This window comes from Staurois parvus, unplaced genomic scaffold, assembly GCF_062004578.1.
Source record: "Staurois parvus isolate SC_StPar_1 unplaced genomic scaffold, SC_StPar_1.0 ptg002976l, whole genome shotgun sequence".
Taxonomy (NCBI): Eukaryota; Metazoa; Chordata; class Amphibia; order Anura; family Ranidae; genus Staurois; species Staurois parvus.
Window position 1 is genome coordinate 23,393 of NW_028320772.1, and position 14,445 is coordinate 37,837.

At 45.4% G+C, this 14,445-nt stretch overlaps 1 protein-coding gene across 1 annotated transcript; it reads left to right on the plus strand.

Annotated features, from left to right (window-relative positions):
* Positions 1 to 1,059: 1,059 nt before the first annotated feature.
* On the plus strand, positions 1,060 to 3,345 carry LOC149428771 (uncharacterized; the record flags this gene model as incomplete). Its single annotated transcript, XM_089667009.1, has 2 exons — positions 1,060 to 2,509; positions 2,813 to 3,345. Coding segments are annotated over 2 exons (1,983 nt in total), but the record flags the coding sequence as incomplete, so codon positions are not given.
* Between the last annotated feature and the right edge of the window lie 11,100 nt (positions 3,346 to 14,445).

Below are 14,445 nucleotides of genomic sequence, written 5' to 3' on the forward strand. Positions count from 1 at the left end.
GTGTACCCCCACAATGCTGCCAGCTTCTCTCCTCTCCTTACCACCAGCAGCTATAAGCACGCAATAGGATTGTAATAGGAACTTTCAGGATGGAGAGCAGGGGAAGGGTCCGATGAATGCCACATTTACCAGCCCATTCCTTTCCTGAATAAACACAATAAGTGCTCGGCGTTGATCACTCACTGTGTTCATTCCTAAATGAAGCCTAGTAAACAGAGTTTATTTGGGGGTCCCTGTCAGGTTTTCTGTATGGGTCCCTGTGGTTTCTAGCAGCAGCCCTGACTCCTCCACTGTATCTATACAAGAAGTCATGGCTGCCACGCAGGTGGGACTACAAACACGCCTGCCTTTGTTCTTCTATAAATTACATGGGGGGAAATTAACAGTTTACAGAAGAAGGATAACCTTGGTAATGCTGTCTATTTCCAGCATTTTTCGGCAAGATCAGCAGATATTTTCTGTATTTGCTAAAAATCGTCTTAGGCTGAAAAATGAAAACTAATGCAGCCATAACATGTAAGGACTGTCCATATGCAATATATTGCATTTTTGTTCATGGGTAAACTGTCCTTTAAAAGTATGTAAAGGACAGTTTACATTATGTAAAGGCGTCTTTTATTTTTGGATAGAGTGGTGAGAAGTTAGATGCCGTGTTGATTTCTTCTTGTGATCTGTGTTGCCGCTGAGGAGTGCTAATCCAAACATTCTGGGCAATTGGTGAAGGAAAATCTTCCAATAGAGACACCCACTCCTGTGACAACTAAGAAGGGAATTACTTTCACATTAGAGAGATTTCCTCACATTTCCTGTTGCATCTCTAGGACAAGAAGTGATGGGAAATCTCCTGGACACAGAAAAAAAAATAACTTCATAGGGGTTGTAACCCTTCCCTATACTATCTATAGACTAGAACAAAAGGCTTTGGCTTTATGTGATGCAGATGAAAATATTCTACAGAAACGTCACAATTATATAATCAACCATACAAAACAAAATCCAAATTACTGCCAATGTAATGTAAATCTGAACGTCCACTAATCGCTTTGTTTTCATTTATAGGTGAAGCGCACAACATCTTGCTTCCGAGTTCAGGAAGATATTATGTGGGAAGAACTGAGGAAAGGGAGGAAGAGGTGGTATGAAGAAGAACGCAGGAAAAGGAAGGCGGAAAAGATGGAATTAGAGCAGAAGATGATGGAGAAGAAGAGAAAGGAGGAGGAGGAACAGAGAGGGAGGGAAAAAAGAGAGGCGGAGGAACAGAGAAGGAAGGAAAAAAGAGAGGTGGAGGAACAGAGAAGGAAGGAAAAAAGAGAGGAGGTGGAGAGAAAATGTGAAAACAAAAAAGCACGAGACACGCAGCGGATGGATGACATTCGCAGGAGGGAGGGAGCGAATTGGATAACAGCAGTGCTAAAGAGAGAAGAACAGAAGAGAAAGGAGGAGGAGGAACAGAGAATGGTGGATATAATCAGAGAGGAGGAGGAGAGAAAGTGGCAAAACAAACAAAGAGAAGAGGAAGAATTTTGCAAGAGGGAGGAAGCGAAATGGAAAAAAACAGAGGAAAAGAGAAAAGCAGAACAGAGGAGAAAGAAAGAGGAGGAACAGAAAAAGATGGAAAAACTCAGAGAGGAGGAGGAGAGAAAATGGGAAAACAAAAAAATAGAAGACATGCAGCGGATGGATGAAATTCGCAGGAAGGAGGAAGCTAATTGGAGAAAAGCAGAGCTAAAGAGAGAAGAACAGAAGAGAAAGGAGGAGGAGGAACGGAGAATGATGGATAAAATCAGAGAGGAGGAGGCGAGAAATTGGCAAAACAAAAGAAGAGAAGAGGAGAAGCAGCTGGAAGAATTTCGCAAGAGGGAGGAAGAGAATTGGAAAAAAACAGAGGAAAAGAGACAAGCAGAACAGAGGAGAAAGAAAAAGGAGGAACAGAAAAAGATGGACAAACTCCGAGAGGATGAGAAGAGAAAATGGGAAAACAAAATAATAGAAGAGAGGCAGCAGCAGGAAGAAGTTCGAAGGAGGGAGGAAGCTAAGTGGTTAACAGCAGAGATGAAGAGACGAGATCAGAAGAGAAAGGAAAAAGAGGAACAGAGAATGATGGAAAAACTCAGAGATGATGAGGCAAGAAAATGGGAACGCAAAAAAACAGAAGAGAAGAAGCAGATGGAAGAAAATCGCAAGAGGGAGGAAGCTCATTGGAGAAAAGCAACGGAGAGGAAAGAAGAACAGAACCGTAGAGAGGAAGAGGTACTGAGGAAGATGGAGGAACTCAGAGATGAGGGGGCGGTAAAATGGGAAAAAAGAAAAAGAGAAGAGGAGAAGCAGCAGGAAGAATATTTCACGCAGGAGTTAGCTAATTTGAGGAAGACAAGAGAAGTACAGAAGAGAAAGGAAAAAGAAGAGGAGAAGAGAAGGGAGGAAAGTTTAAGATATATGGAGGCAAAAACCAGAGAGATGGAAGTGGAGAGGCAGAGGCAAAGAGATGAGGAGAAGTGGCTGGAGGAAGGTTACAGGAGGGAAGACGCTGAATGGAAAGAAGCAGAGGAGAAGAGAAAAGCAGAGAAGAAAAAGGAAGGAGAGGATCAGAGAAGGCTGGGCAGATTCATAGATAGGGAGGCCAGAAGATGGGAAAACACAAAAAAAGAAGAGGATCACCTGCTGGAAGAGGATCGCAAGATAGAGGAGGATAAATGGAGAAAAGGAGAGGAGAAGAGAGAAGAACGAAAGGAAAGGGAAGAAAGGGAGCAGAAAACAATGGTCAGACTCAGAGAAAAGCAGGCGATAAGATGGGAATACAAAAAAAGAGAAGGGGAGGAGCAGCAGGACCAAGTTCGCAAGGGAGAGGAGGTTAAAAGGAGAAAAGCAGAGGAAAGGAAAGAAGAACGGAAGAAAAAGGAAGAAGAGGAACAGAAAATGATGGACAAATTCAGAGCTGGGCAGGCCCAGAGATGGGAAAACAGGAGAGAAGAAGAGAAGAAGCGGCTGGATCTAGATCGCAAAAGAGAGGAGGATATATGCAAAAGAGCAGAGGAGATGAGAAAAAACCGGAAGAAAAGGGAAGAAGAGGTACAGAAAATGATGGACAGACTCACAGCTGGAGAGGGGAAAAGATGGGAAAAGAAAAAAGAAGAGGAGGAGAAGTGTCTGGAAGAAGATCGCAGGAAAAAGGAGGCTACAAGGAGACAAGCAGAGAAGAAGAGAGAAGAACAGAAGAGAATTGAAGAAAGTGATTGGAGAATGATGGAGAGATTGAAAGAGGAGGAAGCAAAAAGAAAGGAAAAGAAAATGAAAGAACAGTGGCTGCGGCACAGAGAAGATCTCACGACAGAAAAAATAAGATAAACAATAGGAAGCGGAAGAAACAATCAGAAAGCAGGAGCTAAAGATTAGATATTTTAGTCTGTTAGTCTGTTGCTGGATATGGGTGATATCCCTTGCTGGATATAGAGGATATCTCTTTGCTTGATATGGTTAAAATCCCTTGCTGGCTATGGGTGATATCCCTTGCTGGCTATGGGTGATATCCCTTGATGGCTATGGGTGATATCCCTTGCTGGCTATGGGTGATATCCCTTGCTGGCTATGGGTGATATCCCTTGCTGGCTATGGGTGATTTCCCTTGCTGGCTATGGGTGATTTCCCTTGCTGGCTATGGGTGATTTCCCTTGCTGGCTATGGGTGATTTCCCTTGCTGGCTATGGGTGATTTCCCTTGCTGGCTATGGGTGATTTCCCTTGCTGGCTATGGGTGATAGCCCTTGCTGGCTATGGGTGATAGCCCTTGCTGGCTATGGGTGATATCCCTTGCTGGCTATGGGTGATAACCCTTGCTGGCTATGGAGGATGTCTCTTTGCCGGATATGGGTGATATCCCTTGTTGGCTATGGGTGATATCCCTTGCTGGCTATGGGTGATATCCCTTGCTGGCTATGGGTGATATCCCTTGCTGGCTATTGGTGATATCCCTTGCTGGCTATGGGTGATAACCCTTGCTGGCTATGGAGGATGTCTCTTTGCCGGATATGGGTGATATCCCTTGCTGGCTATGGGTGATAGCCCTTGCTGGCAATGGAGGATGTCTCTTTGCCGGCTATGGGTGATATCCCTTGCTGGCTATGGGTGATATCCCTTGCTGGCTATGGGTGATATCCCTTGCTGGCTATGGGTCATATCCCTTGCTGGCTATGGGTCATATCCCTTGCTGGCTATGGGTCATATCCCTTGCTGGCTATGGGTCATATCCCTTGCTGGCTATGGGTCATATCCCTTGCTGGCTATGGGTCATATCCCTTGCTGGCTATGGGTCATATCCCTTGCTGGCTATGGGTCATATCCCTTGCTGGCTATGGGTGATTTCCCTTGCTGGCTATGGGTGATTTCCCTTGCTGGCTATGGGTGATTTCCCTTGCTGGCTATGGGTGATTTCCCTTGCTGGCTATGGGTGATTTCCCTTGCTGGCTATGGGTGATTTCCCTTGCTGGCTATGGGTGATTTCCCTTGCTGGCTATGGGTGATAGCCCTTGCTGGCTATGGGTGATAGCCCTTGCTGGCTATGGGTGATATCCCTTGCTGGCTATGGGTGATTTCCCTTGCTGGCTATGGGTGATTTCCCTTGCTGGCTATGGGTGATTTCCCTTGCTGGCTATGGGTGATTTCCCTTGCTGGCTATGGGTGATTTCCCTTGCTGGCTATGGGAGATTTCCCTTGCTGGCTATGGGTGATAGCCCTTGCTGGCTATGGGTGATATCCCTTGCTGGCTATGGGTGATAACCCTTGCTGGCTATGGAGGATGTCTCTTTGCCGGATATGGGTGATATCCCTTGCTGGCTATGGGTGATATCCCTTGCTGGCTATGGGTGATAGCCCTTGCTGGCAATGGAGGATGTCTCTTTGCCGGCTATGGGTCATATCCCTTGCTGGCTATGGGTCATATCCCTTGCTGGCTATGGGTCATATCCCTTGCTGGCTATGGGTCATATCCCTTGCTGGCTATGGGTCATATCCCTTGCTGGCTATGGGTCATATCCCTTGCTGGCTATGGGTCATATCCCTTGCTGGCTATGGGTCATATCCCTTGCTGGCTATGGGTCATATCCCTTGCTGGCTATGGGTCATATCCCTTGCTGGCTATGGGTCATATCCCTTGCTGGCTATGGGTCATATCCCTTGCTGGCTATGGGTCATATCCCTTGCTGGCTATGGGTGATATCCCTTGCTGGCTATGGGTCATATCCCTTGCTGGCTATGGGTGATATCCCTTGCTGGCTATGGGTGATTTCCCTTGCTGGCTATGGGTGATTTCCCTTGCTGGCTATGGGTGATTTCCCTTGCTGGATATGGTTGATATCCCTTGATGGATATGGGTGATATCCCTTGATGGATATGGGTGATATCCCTTGATGGATATGGGTGATATCCCTTGATGGATATGGGTGATATCCCTTGATGGATATGGGTGATATCCCTTGATGGATATGGGTGATATCCCTTGATGGATATGGGTGATATCCCTTGATGGATATGGGTGATATCCCTTGATGGATATGGGTGATAGCCCTTGATGGCTATGGGTGATAGCCCTTGATGGCTATGGGTGATAGCCCTTGCTGGCTATGGGTGATATCCCTTGCTGGCTATGGGTGATAGCCCTTGCTGGCAATGGAGGATGTCTCTTTGCCGGCTATGGGTCATATCCCTTGCTGGCTATGGGTCATATCCCTTGCTGGCTATGGGTCATATCCCTTGCTGGCTATGGGTCATATCCCTTGCTGGCTATGGGTCATATCCCTTGCTGGCTATGGGTCATATCCCTTGCTGGCTATGGGTCATATCCCTTGCTGGCTATGGGTCATATCCCTTGCTGGCTATGGGTCATATCCCTTGCTGGCTATGGGTCATATCCCTTGCTGGCTATGGGTCATATCCCTTGCTGGCTATGGGTCATATCCCTTGCTGGCTATGGGTCATATCCCTTGCTGGCTATGGGTCATATCCCTTGCTGGCTATGGGTCATATCCCTTGCTGGCTATGGGTCATATCCCTTGCTGGCTATGGGTCATATCCCTTGCTGGCTATGGGTGATTTCCCTTGCTGGCTATGGGTGATTTCCCTTGCTGGATATGGTTGATATCCCTTGCTGGATATGGGTGATATCCCTTGATGGATATGGGTGATATCCCTTGATGGATATGGGTGATATCCCTTGATGGATATGGGTGATATCCCTTGATGGATATGGGTGATATCCCTTGATGGATATGGGTGATATCCCTTGATGGATATGGGTGATAGCCCTTGATGGATATGGGTGATAGCCCTTGATGGCTATGGGTGATAGCCCTTGATGGCTATGGGTGATAGCCCTTGCTGGCTATGGGTGATATCCCTTGCTGGCTATGGGTGATATCCCTTGCTGGCTATGGGTGATTTCCCTTGCTGGATATGGGTGATTTCCCTTGCTGGATATGGTTGATATCCCTTGCTGGATATGGGTGATAACCCTTGCTGGATATGGGTGATATCCCTTGATGGATATGGGTGATATCCCTTGATGGATATGGGTGATATCCCTTGATGGATATGGGTGATATCCCTTGATGGATATGGGTGATATCCCTTGCTGGCTATGGGTGACAGCCCTTGCTGGCTATGGGTGACTTCCCTTGCTGGCTATGGGTGACTTCCCTTGCTGGCTATGGGTGATTTCCCTTGCTGGCTATGGGTGATTTCCCTTGCTGGCTATGGGTGATTTCCCTTGCTGGATATGGGTGATTTCCCTTGCTGGATATGGGTGATTTCCCTTGATGGATATGGGTGATTTCCCTTGCTGGATATGGGTGATTTCCCTTGCTGGATATGGGTGATTTCCCTTGCTGGATATGGGTGATTTCCCTTGCTGGATATGGGTGATATCCCTTGATGGATATGGGTGATATCCCTTGATGGATATGGGTGATATCCCTTGATGGATATGGGTGATATCCCTTGATGGATATGGGTGATATCCCTTGATGGATATGGGTGATATCCCTTGATGGATATGGGTGATATCCCTTGCTGGCTATGGGTGATTTCCCTTGCTGGCTATGGGTGATTTCCCTTGCTGGATATGGGTGATTTCCCTTGCTGGATATGGGTGATTTCCCTTGCTGGATATGGGTGATTTCCCTTGCTGGATATGGGTGATTTCCCTTGCTGGATATGGGTGATTTCCCTTGCTGGATATGGGTGATTGCCCTTGCTGGATATGGGTGATTGCCCTTGCTGGATATGGGTGATTTCCCTTGCTGGATATGGGTGATTTCCCTTGCTGGATATGGGTGATTTCCCTTGCTGGATATGGGTGATATCCCTTGCTGGCTATGGGTGATTTCCCTTGCTGGATATGGGTGATTTCCCTTGCTGGATATGGGTGATTTCCCTTGCTGGATATGGGTGATATCCCTTGCTGGATATGGGTGATATCCTTTGCTGGATATGGGTGATATCCTTTGCTGGATATGGGTGATATCCTTTGCTGGATATGGGTGATATCCTTTGCTGGATATGGGTGATATCCCTTGATGGATATGGGTGATATCCCTTGATGGATATGGGTGATAACCCTTGCTGGCTATGGAGGATGTCTCTTTGCCGGATATGGGTGATATCCCTTGCTGGATGTGGGTTATATCCCTTGCTGGATGTGGGTGATATCCCTTGATGGATGTGGGTGATATCCCTTGATGGATGTGGGTGATATCCCTTGCTGGATGTGGGTGATATCCCTTGCTGGATGTGGGTGATATCCCTTGCTGGATGTGGGTGATATCCCTTGCTGGATGTGGGTGATTTCCCTTGCTGGATGTGGGTGATTTCCCTTGCTGGATGTGGGTGATTTCCCTTGCTGGATGTGGGTGATTTCCCTTGCTGGATGTGGGTGATATCCCTTGATGGATGTGGGTGATATCCCTTGATGGATGTGGGTGATATCCCTTGATGGATGTGGGTGATATCCCTTGATGGATGTGGGTGATATCCCTTGATGGCTGTGGGTGATATCCCTTGCTGGCTGTGGGTGATATCCCTTGCTGGCTGTGGGTGATATCCCTTGCTGGATATGGGTGATATCCCTTGCTGGATATGGGTGATATCCCTTGCTGGATATGGGTGATATCCCTTGCTGGATATGGGTGATATCCCTTGCTGGATATGGGTGATATCCCTTGCTGGATATGGGTGATATCCCTTGCTGGATATGGGTGATATCCCTTGATGGATATGGGTGATATCCCTTGATGGATATGGGTGATATCCCTTGATGGATATGGGTGATATCCCTTGATGGATATGGGTGATATCACTTGCTGGATATGGGTGATATCACTTGCTGGATATAGAGGATGTCTCTTTGCTGGACATGGAGGATGTCTCTTTGATATAAAGGATATCCCTTGTTGGATATACAGTGAGGAACAGAAGTATTTGAACACCCTGCGATTTTGCAAGTTCTCCCACTTAGAAATCATGGAGGGGTCTGAAATTCACATTGTAGGTGCATTTCCACTCTGAGAGACAGAATTAAAACAAAAATGTCAGGAAATCACATTGTATGATTTTTAAAGAATGTATTTGTCTTGCACTGCTGAACATAAGTATTTGAACACCTAAGAAACAGCAAGAATTCTGGGTCTCAAATACCTGTTACTGTGCCTTTAAAAGGTCCACCTCTACTCCACTCATTAATCTAACGTAGTAGCACCTGTCTGAGCTCTTTAAAGATACCTGTCTACCCCACAGTCAGTGAGACGCCTACTACCATGGGCGAGACCAAAGAGCTGTCAAAAGACACCAGAGACAAAATTGTGGACCTCCACAAGGCTGGAAAGGGCTACGGGGCTATTGCCAAGCAGCTTGGTGAAAATAGATCAACTGTTGGAGCAATTGTTAGAAAATGGAAAAGGCTAAAGATGACTGTCAGTCTCCCTCGGACTGGGGTCTCACCTCGTGGGGTATCACTGATGATAAGAAAGGTGAGGAATCAGCCCAGAACTACAAGGGAGGAGCTGGTCAATGACATGAAGAGAGCTGGGACCACAGTTTCAAAGGTCACTGTCGGTAGAACACTACGCCGTCATGGTTTCAAATCATGCATTGCACGGAAGGTTCCCCTGCTCAAGTCATCACATGTCCAAGCCTGTCTGAGGTTTGCCAATGACCATCTGGATGATCCAGAGGAGGCATGGGGGAAAGTCATGTGGTCAGATGAGACCAGCCCCAAAACATGACAGATCTAGAGGAGATCTGTGTGGAGGAGTGGGCCAAAATCCCTGTTGCAGTGTGTGCAAACCTGGTCAAGAACTACAGGAAACGTCTGACCTCTGTAATTGCAGACAAAGGCTTCTGTACCAAATAATAACACTGATTTTCTCAGGTGTTCAAATATTTATGTTCAGCAGTGCAAGACAAATAAATTCTTTAAAAATCATACAATGTGATTTCCTGAATTTTGTTTTTCAATTCTGTCTCTCAGAGTGGGAATGGACCTACAATGTGAATTTCAGACCCCTCCATGATTTGCAGGGGTCCGAAACTCAAAAAATTAGAATATCGTGGAAAAGTTCATTTATTTCAGTAATGTATTTTATGAGCTGTAAGCCATAATCATCGCAATGATGACAAATCACGGCTTGAACTATCTTGCTTTGCATGTAATGAGTCTATCTCATATATTAGTTTCACCTTTTAAGGTGCTGCACTGAAATAAATGACCTTTTGCACGATATTCTAATTTTTCGCATTTCACCTGCAACAGAAAAATCTCTTTGAAGGACAGTTTGTTGGGGACTTTTTCACTATTTCACATTGAAGCATTGTTTGCGCTGTATTATTGATTTATTATTATTTAAAGTGTTTTTCACTTTAGGAACAGCGGCAACATATTTTATTCTATTTTGTCATACTGTATATGATTTGTCACATTAGCGCATGTATTTAAAGTTATATGTAAAATCGCTGCATAATTGACGGCCCTATATAAGTACCTGTAAAAAATAAATAAGTATGCTATAAGCAAGTACTTTGCAGCGTAGATTAGGGACTGGCCAGAGAGGGATTACTTTGACGTAGTTGGCCGGCTTAAACATATATTGCAATGTATGTAAACTAAAAATCCCTGTTTTTGTGCAAAGTTTGCTAGAAAGGAGGTTTAAGAAACGTGCAGAGAGTTGTCAGAATTTTTAGTTTAAACATGTGGTCACACCCCTTTAGCACCTGATGGGTTATATACTGTACATATATAGACTGTTTGGATTTTAGCACAGGTATATCTTATTTCTATTGCATGGTGCAGGTCAGTAACCAGACCTGAACCTGTAGCTCTCCTACAGTTTGTGTCTATCTGCCTCATATTGGCCCTGCATTCACTATATCCGCTCTCCCCGAACCCTGCATTCACTATATCTGGTCTCCCCGGACCCTGCATTCACTATATCTGGTCTCCCCGAACCCCGCATTCACTATATCCGCTCTCCCCGGACCCCGCATTCACTATATCTTCTCTCCCGGACCCCGCATTCACTATATCCGCTCTCCCGGACCCCGCATTCACTATATCCGCTCTCCCCGGACCCTGCATTCACTATATCCGGTCTCCCCGGACCCCGCATTTACTATATCCGCTCTCCCCGAACCCCGCATTCACTATATCCGCTCTCCCCGGACCCTGCATTCACTATATCCTCTCTCCCAGACCCCGCATTCACTATATCCGGTCTCCCCGGACCCTGCATTCACTATATCCGCTCTCCCCGGACCCTGCATTCACTATATCTGGCCTCCCGGGACCCCGCATTCACTATATCTGGCCTCCCTGGACCCTGCATTCACTATATCTGAGGGGGGGATGTCCTCCTGCGCTTAATATGGATATGTCCCTATCTTACAGCTGCTATCACTCTACCTCAACCAATAAGTCATAAATACCACGTACTAAATAGTGAAGCGCTCCAAAATTACCTAAGAAAATTCCCTATATGCATATCATAAATACCAACTGAACCTGAAATAGTCAATACCATAAGGTGATAAAAAATATAAACTAAGTCTGTTGGTGAGAAACTAAAATACATGAATACCTCATATATAAACCAATCATTAATACCTCATAATTAATCTGTGATGGAAAATAACAAATTAAAAATTCATAATAGATACTCAAATAGCAGTGATATAAAATCAATAATCATAACAATATTAATTCATAATAAAATAAAAAATGTGACAATCCGTGATAAATCGTGACAAACCTATAGATCAAAATAAATTGTGATTCTTCATCAAATAAATACGTAATACATAAATTCTGTGATAAAACCATATATCAGAATAAAAAGAAATCTACTTAATTCTGTGATAAATAAATGAACACTGTGTCTAAAATAAACTCAGAAAGTCCATGCATATAATGTGAAAACACTCTGTGATCTTCACTTCTAGTGCCCAAAAAGGAATCCTCCAATGGCAGCAATGCCTGCTCACCTCCCCACCTCGACCCACACAGGGCCACAAGGCAAAGACTCTCCTCAAAGGCAATCCTTTACTCCAGGCAGCTCAGCAAGGGACCTCAGGACTTCCACTCCACCTCCTGTGCAGGAGGCAGACATTCCATACTGTCTCATGCAGGCAACCTGTTTGAATCAGTGACGGGTGGCAGGCTGCACAGATCTCCAAACTAATCCCAGAATATACATCAGCTCTGTGTTCACCGGTCTTTGGCCTCTGCAACACACAGGAGAAACCCGAAAAGACAACAACTACATCAAACAACGTAAAACCGGCAACTTCTGCATCCAAAACAGACCGGTGAACACAGAGCTGATGTATATTCTGGGATTAGCTTGGAGATCTGTGCAGCCTGCCACCCGTCACTGATTCAAACAGGTTGCCTGCATGAGACAGTATGGAATGTCTGCCTCCTGCACAGGAGGTGGAGTGGAAGTCCTGAGGTCCCTTGCTGAGCTGCCTGGAGTAAAGGATTGCCTTTGAGGAGAGTCTTTGCCTTGTGGCCCTGTGTGGGTCGAGGTGGGGAGGTGAGCAGGCATTGCTGCCATTGGAGGATTCCTTTTTGGGCACTAGAAGTGAAGATCACAGAGTGTTTTCACATTATATGCATGGACTTTCTGAGTTTATTTTAGACACAGTGTTCATTTATTTATCACAGAATTAAGTAGATTTCTTTTTATTCTAATATATGGTTTTATCACAGAATTTATGTATTACGTATTTATTTGATGAAGAATCACAATTTATTTTGATCTATAGGTTTGTCACGATTTATCACGGATTGTCACATTTTTTATTTTATTATGAATTAATATTGTTATGATTATTGATTTTATATCACTGCTATTTGAGTATCTATTATGAATTTTTAATTTGTTATTTTCCATCACAGATTAATTATGAGGTATTAATGATTGGTTTATATATGAGGTATTCATGTATTTTAGTTTCTCACCAATAGACTTAGTTTATATTTTTTATCACCTTATGGTATTGACTATTTCAGGTTCAGTTGGTATTTATGATATGCATATAGGGAATTTTCTTAGGTAATTTTGGAGCGCTTCACTATTTAGTACGTGGTATTCACTATATCTGGTCTCCCCGGACCCTGCATTCACTATGTTCGCTCTCCCCGGGCCCTGCATTCACTATATCTGGTCTCCCCGAACCCTGCATTCACTATATCCGGTCTCCCCGGACCCTGCATTCACTATATCTGGTCTTCCCGGACCCTGCATTCACTATATCTGGTCTTCCCGGACCCTGCATTCACTATATCCGCTCTCCCCGGGCCCTGCATTCACTATATCTGGTCTCCCCGAACCCTGCATTCACTATATCTAGTCACCCCAGACCCTGCATTCACTATATCCGCTCTCCCTGGGCCCTGCATTCACTATATCTGGTCTTCCCGGACCCTGCATTCACTATATCTGGTCTCCCCGAACCCTGCATTCACTATATCCGCTCTCCCTGGGCCCTGCATTCACCATATCTGGTCTCCCACAGTACACAAAACACGGAAATGCAATTATTTTCGTAAATATAAACTGCTAAATACCTTTACTCATCAGCAGCATACAGCAGCCTTGTGACTTCTATCAGTGTCCAGCAGAGCACTGGTTAAAGCTAGTAGGAGGAGTTTTCATTCTCCTATGACTGCCCTATGAGGCTGCATGACCCCTGACCCTATATTGTAAACTCAAAGTTAGTCATAAATTTAAGCCAAAATGTATTCTGCTACAAGTTTTTGGTAAAAAAAATCCTGTGGATTAGCGGGAAAACTGGCGCTATCTGGGAGGGGAGCTAACACTATCGGAAGTCACCAGTGACACTAATACAGTGATAAGTAAAAATCTGTTCACTGTAATCAATGACACTGGTGACAGGGCATTGAAAAGGTTAACTGGCGGGGGGTGGGGGGCGATAAAGGGGTCAAATGGGATTACTGGTGTACTGGCGGGCAAACTGGCGCTATCTGGGAGGGGCGCTAACACTATCGGAAGTCACCAGCGACACTGATACAGTGATCAGTAAAAATCTGTTCACTGATCAATGACACTGGTGGCAGGGCAGTGAAGGGGGTTAACTCAGGGGGGGGGCGATCAAGATGTTAGACGGGATTGTGCATTAGCGGGCAATCTGGCGCTATCTGGGAGGGGCGCTAACACTATCGGAAGTTACCAGCGACACTGATACAGTGATCAGTAAAAATCGGTTCACTGATCAGTGACACTGGTGACAGGGCAGTGAAGGGGTTAACTGGGGGGGATTAAGGGATTAAACGGGATTACTGGTGTACTGGCGGGCAAACTGGCGCTATCTGGGAGGGGCGCTAACACTATCGGAAGTCGCCAGCGACACTGATATAGTGATCAGTAAAAATCGGTTCACTGATCAGTGACACTGGTGACAGGGCAGTGAAGGGGTTTACTGGGGGGGGGTGTGATCAGGGGGTTAAATGTGTCCTGCAGTGTTCTAACTGTGGGTATGTGCTGTTTTACTCACAATTTGGATGTCTTCTTCTCTGTCTGGAATGGAATGTGTCCAGGCAGAGAAGAATGACATCATATCCTGTCCTGTGTAACTGTCAACACAGGACAGGATAGGACAGGGACCGATCATCTGATTTCAGCCAGACATCACTGGCTGAAATCGAATGATTGATCCCTCCGGGATCAAATGGTGTCACCCGCGGGTCGGCGGGAGCACGCGCCCCCTGCCCGTGAAAACGTCGAGAGCGCGAAGCCCGTTTTAAAACGTGCTTTTGCGCCCCAGTGCCGCCCTGCACACGTATATATGCAGTGGCAGGGCGGCACGTGGTTAATAGCAAAAAGTCACAAATATGTTTTTTTTTTTTCAAAATTCTCGTTTTTTTTATAGTGCAAAACAACAAATA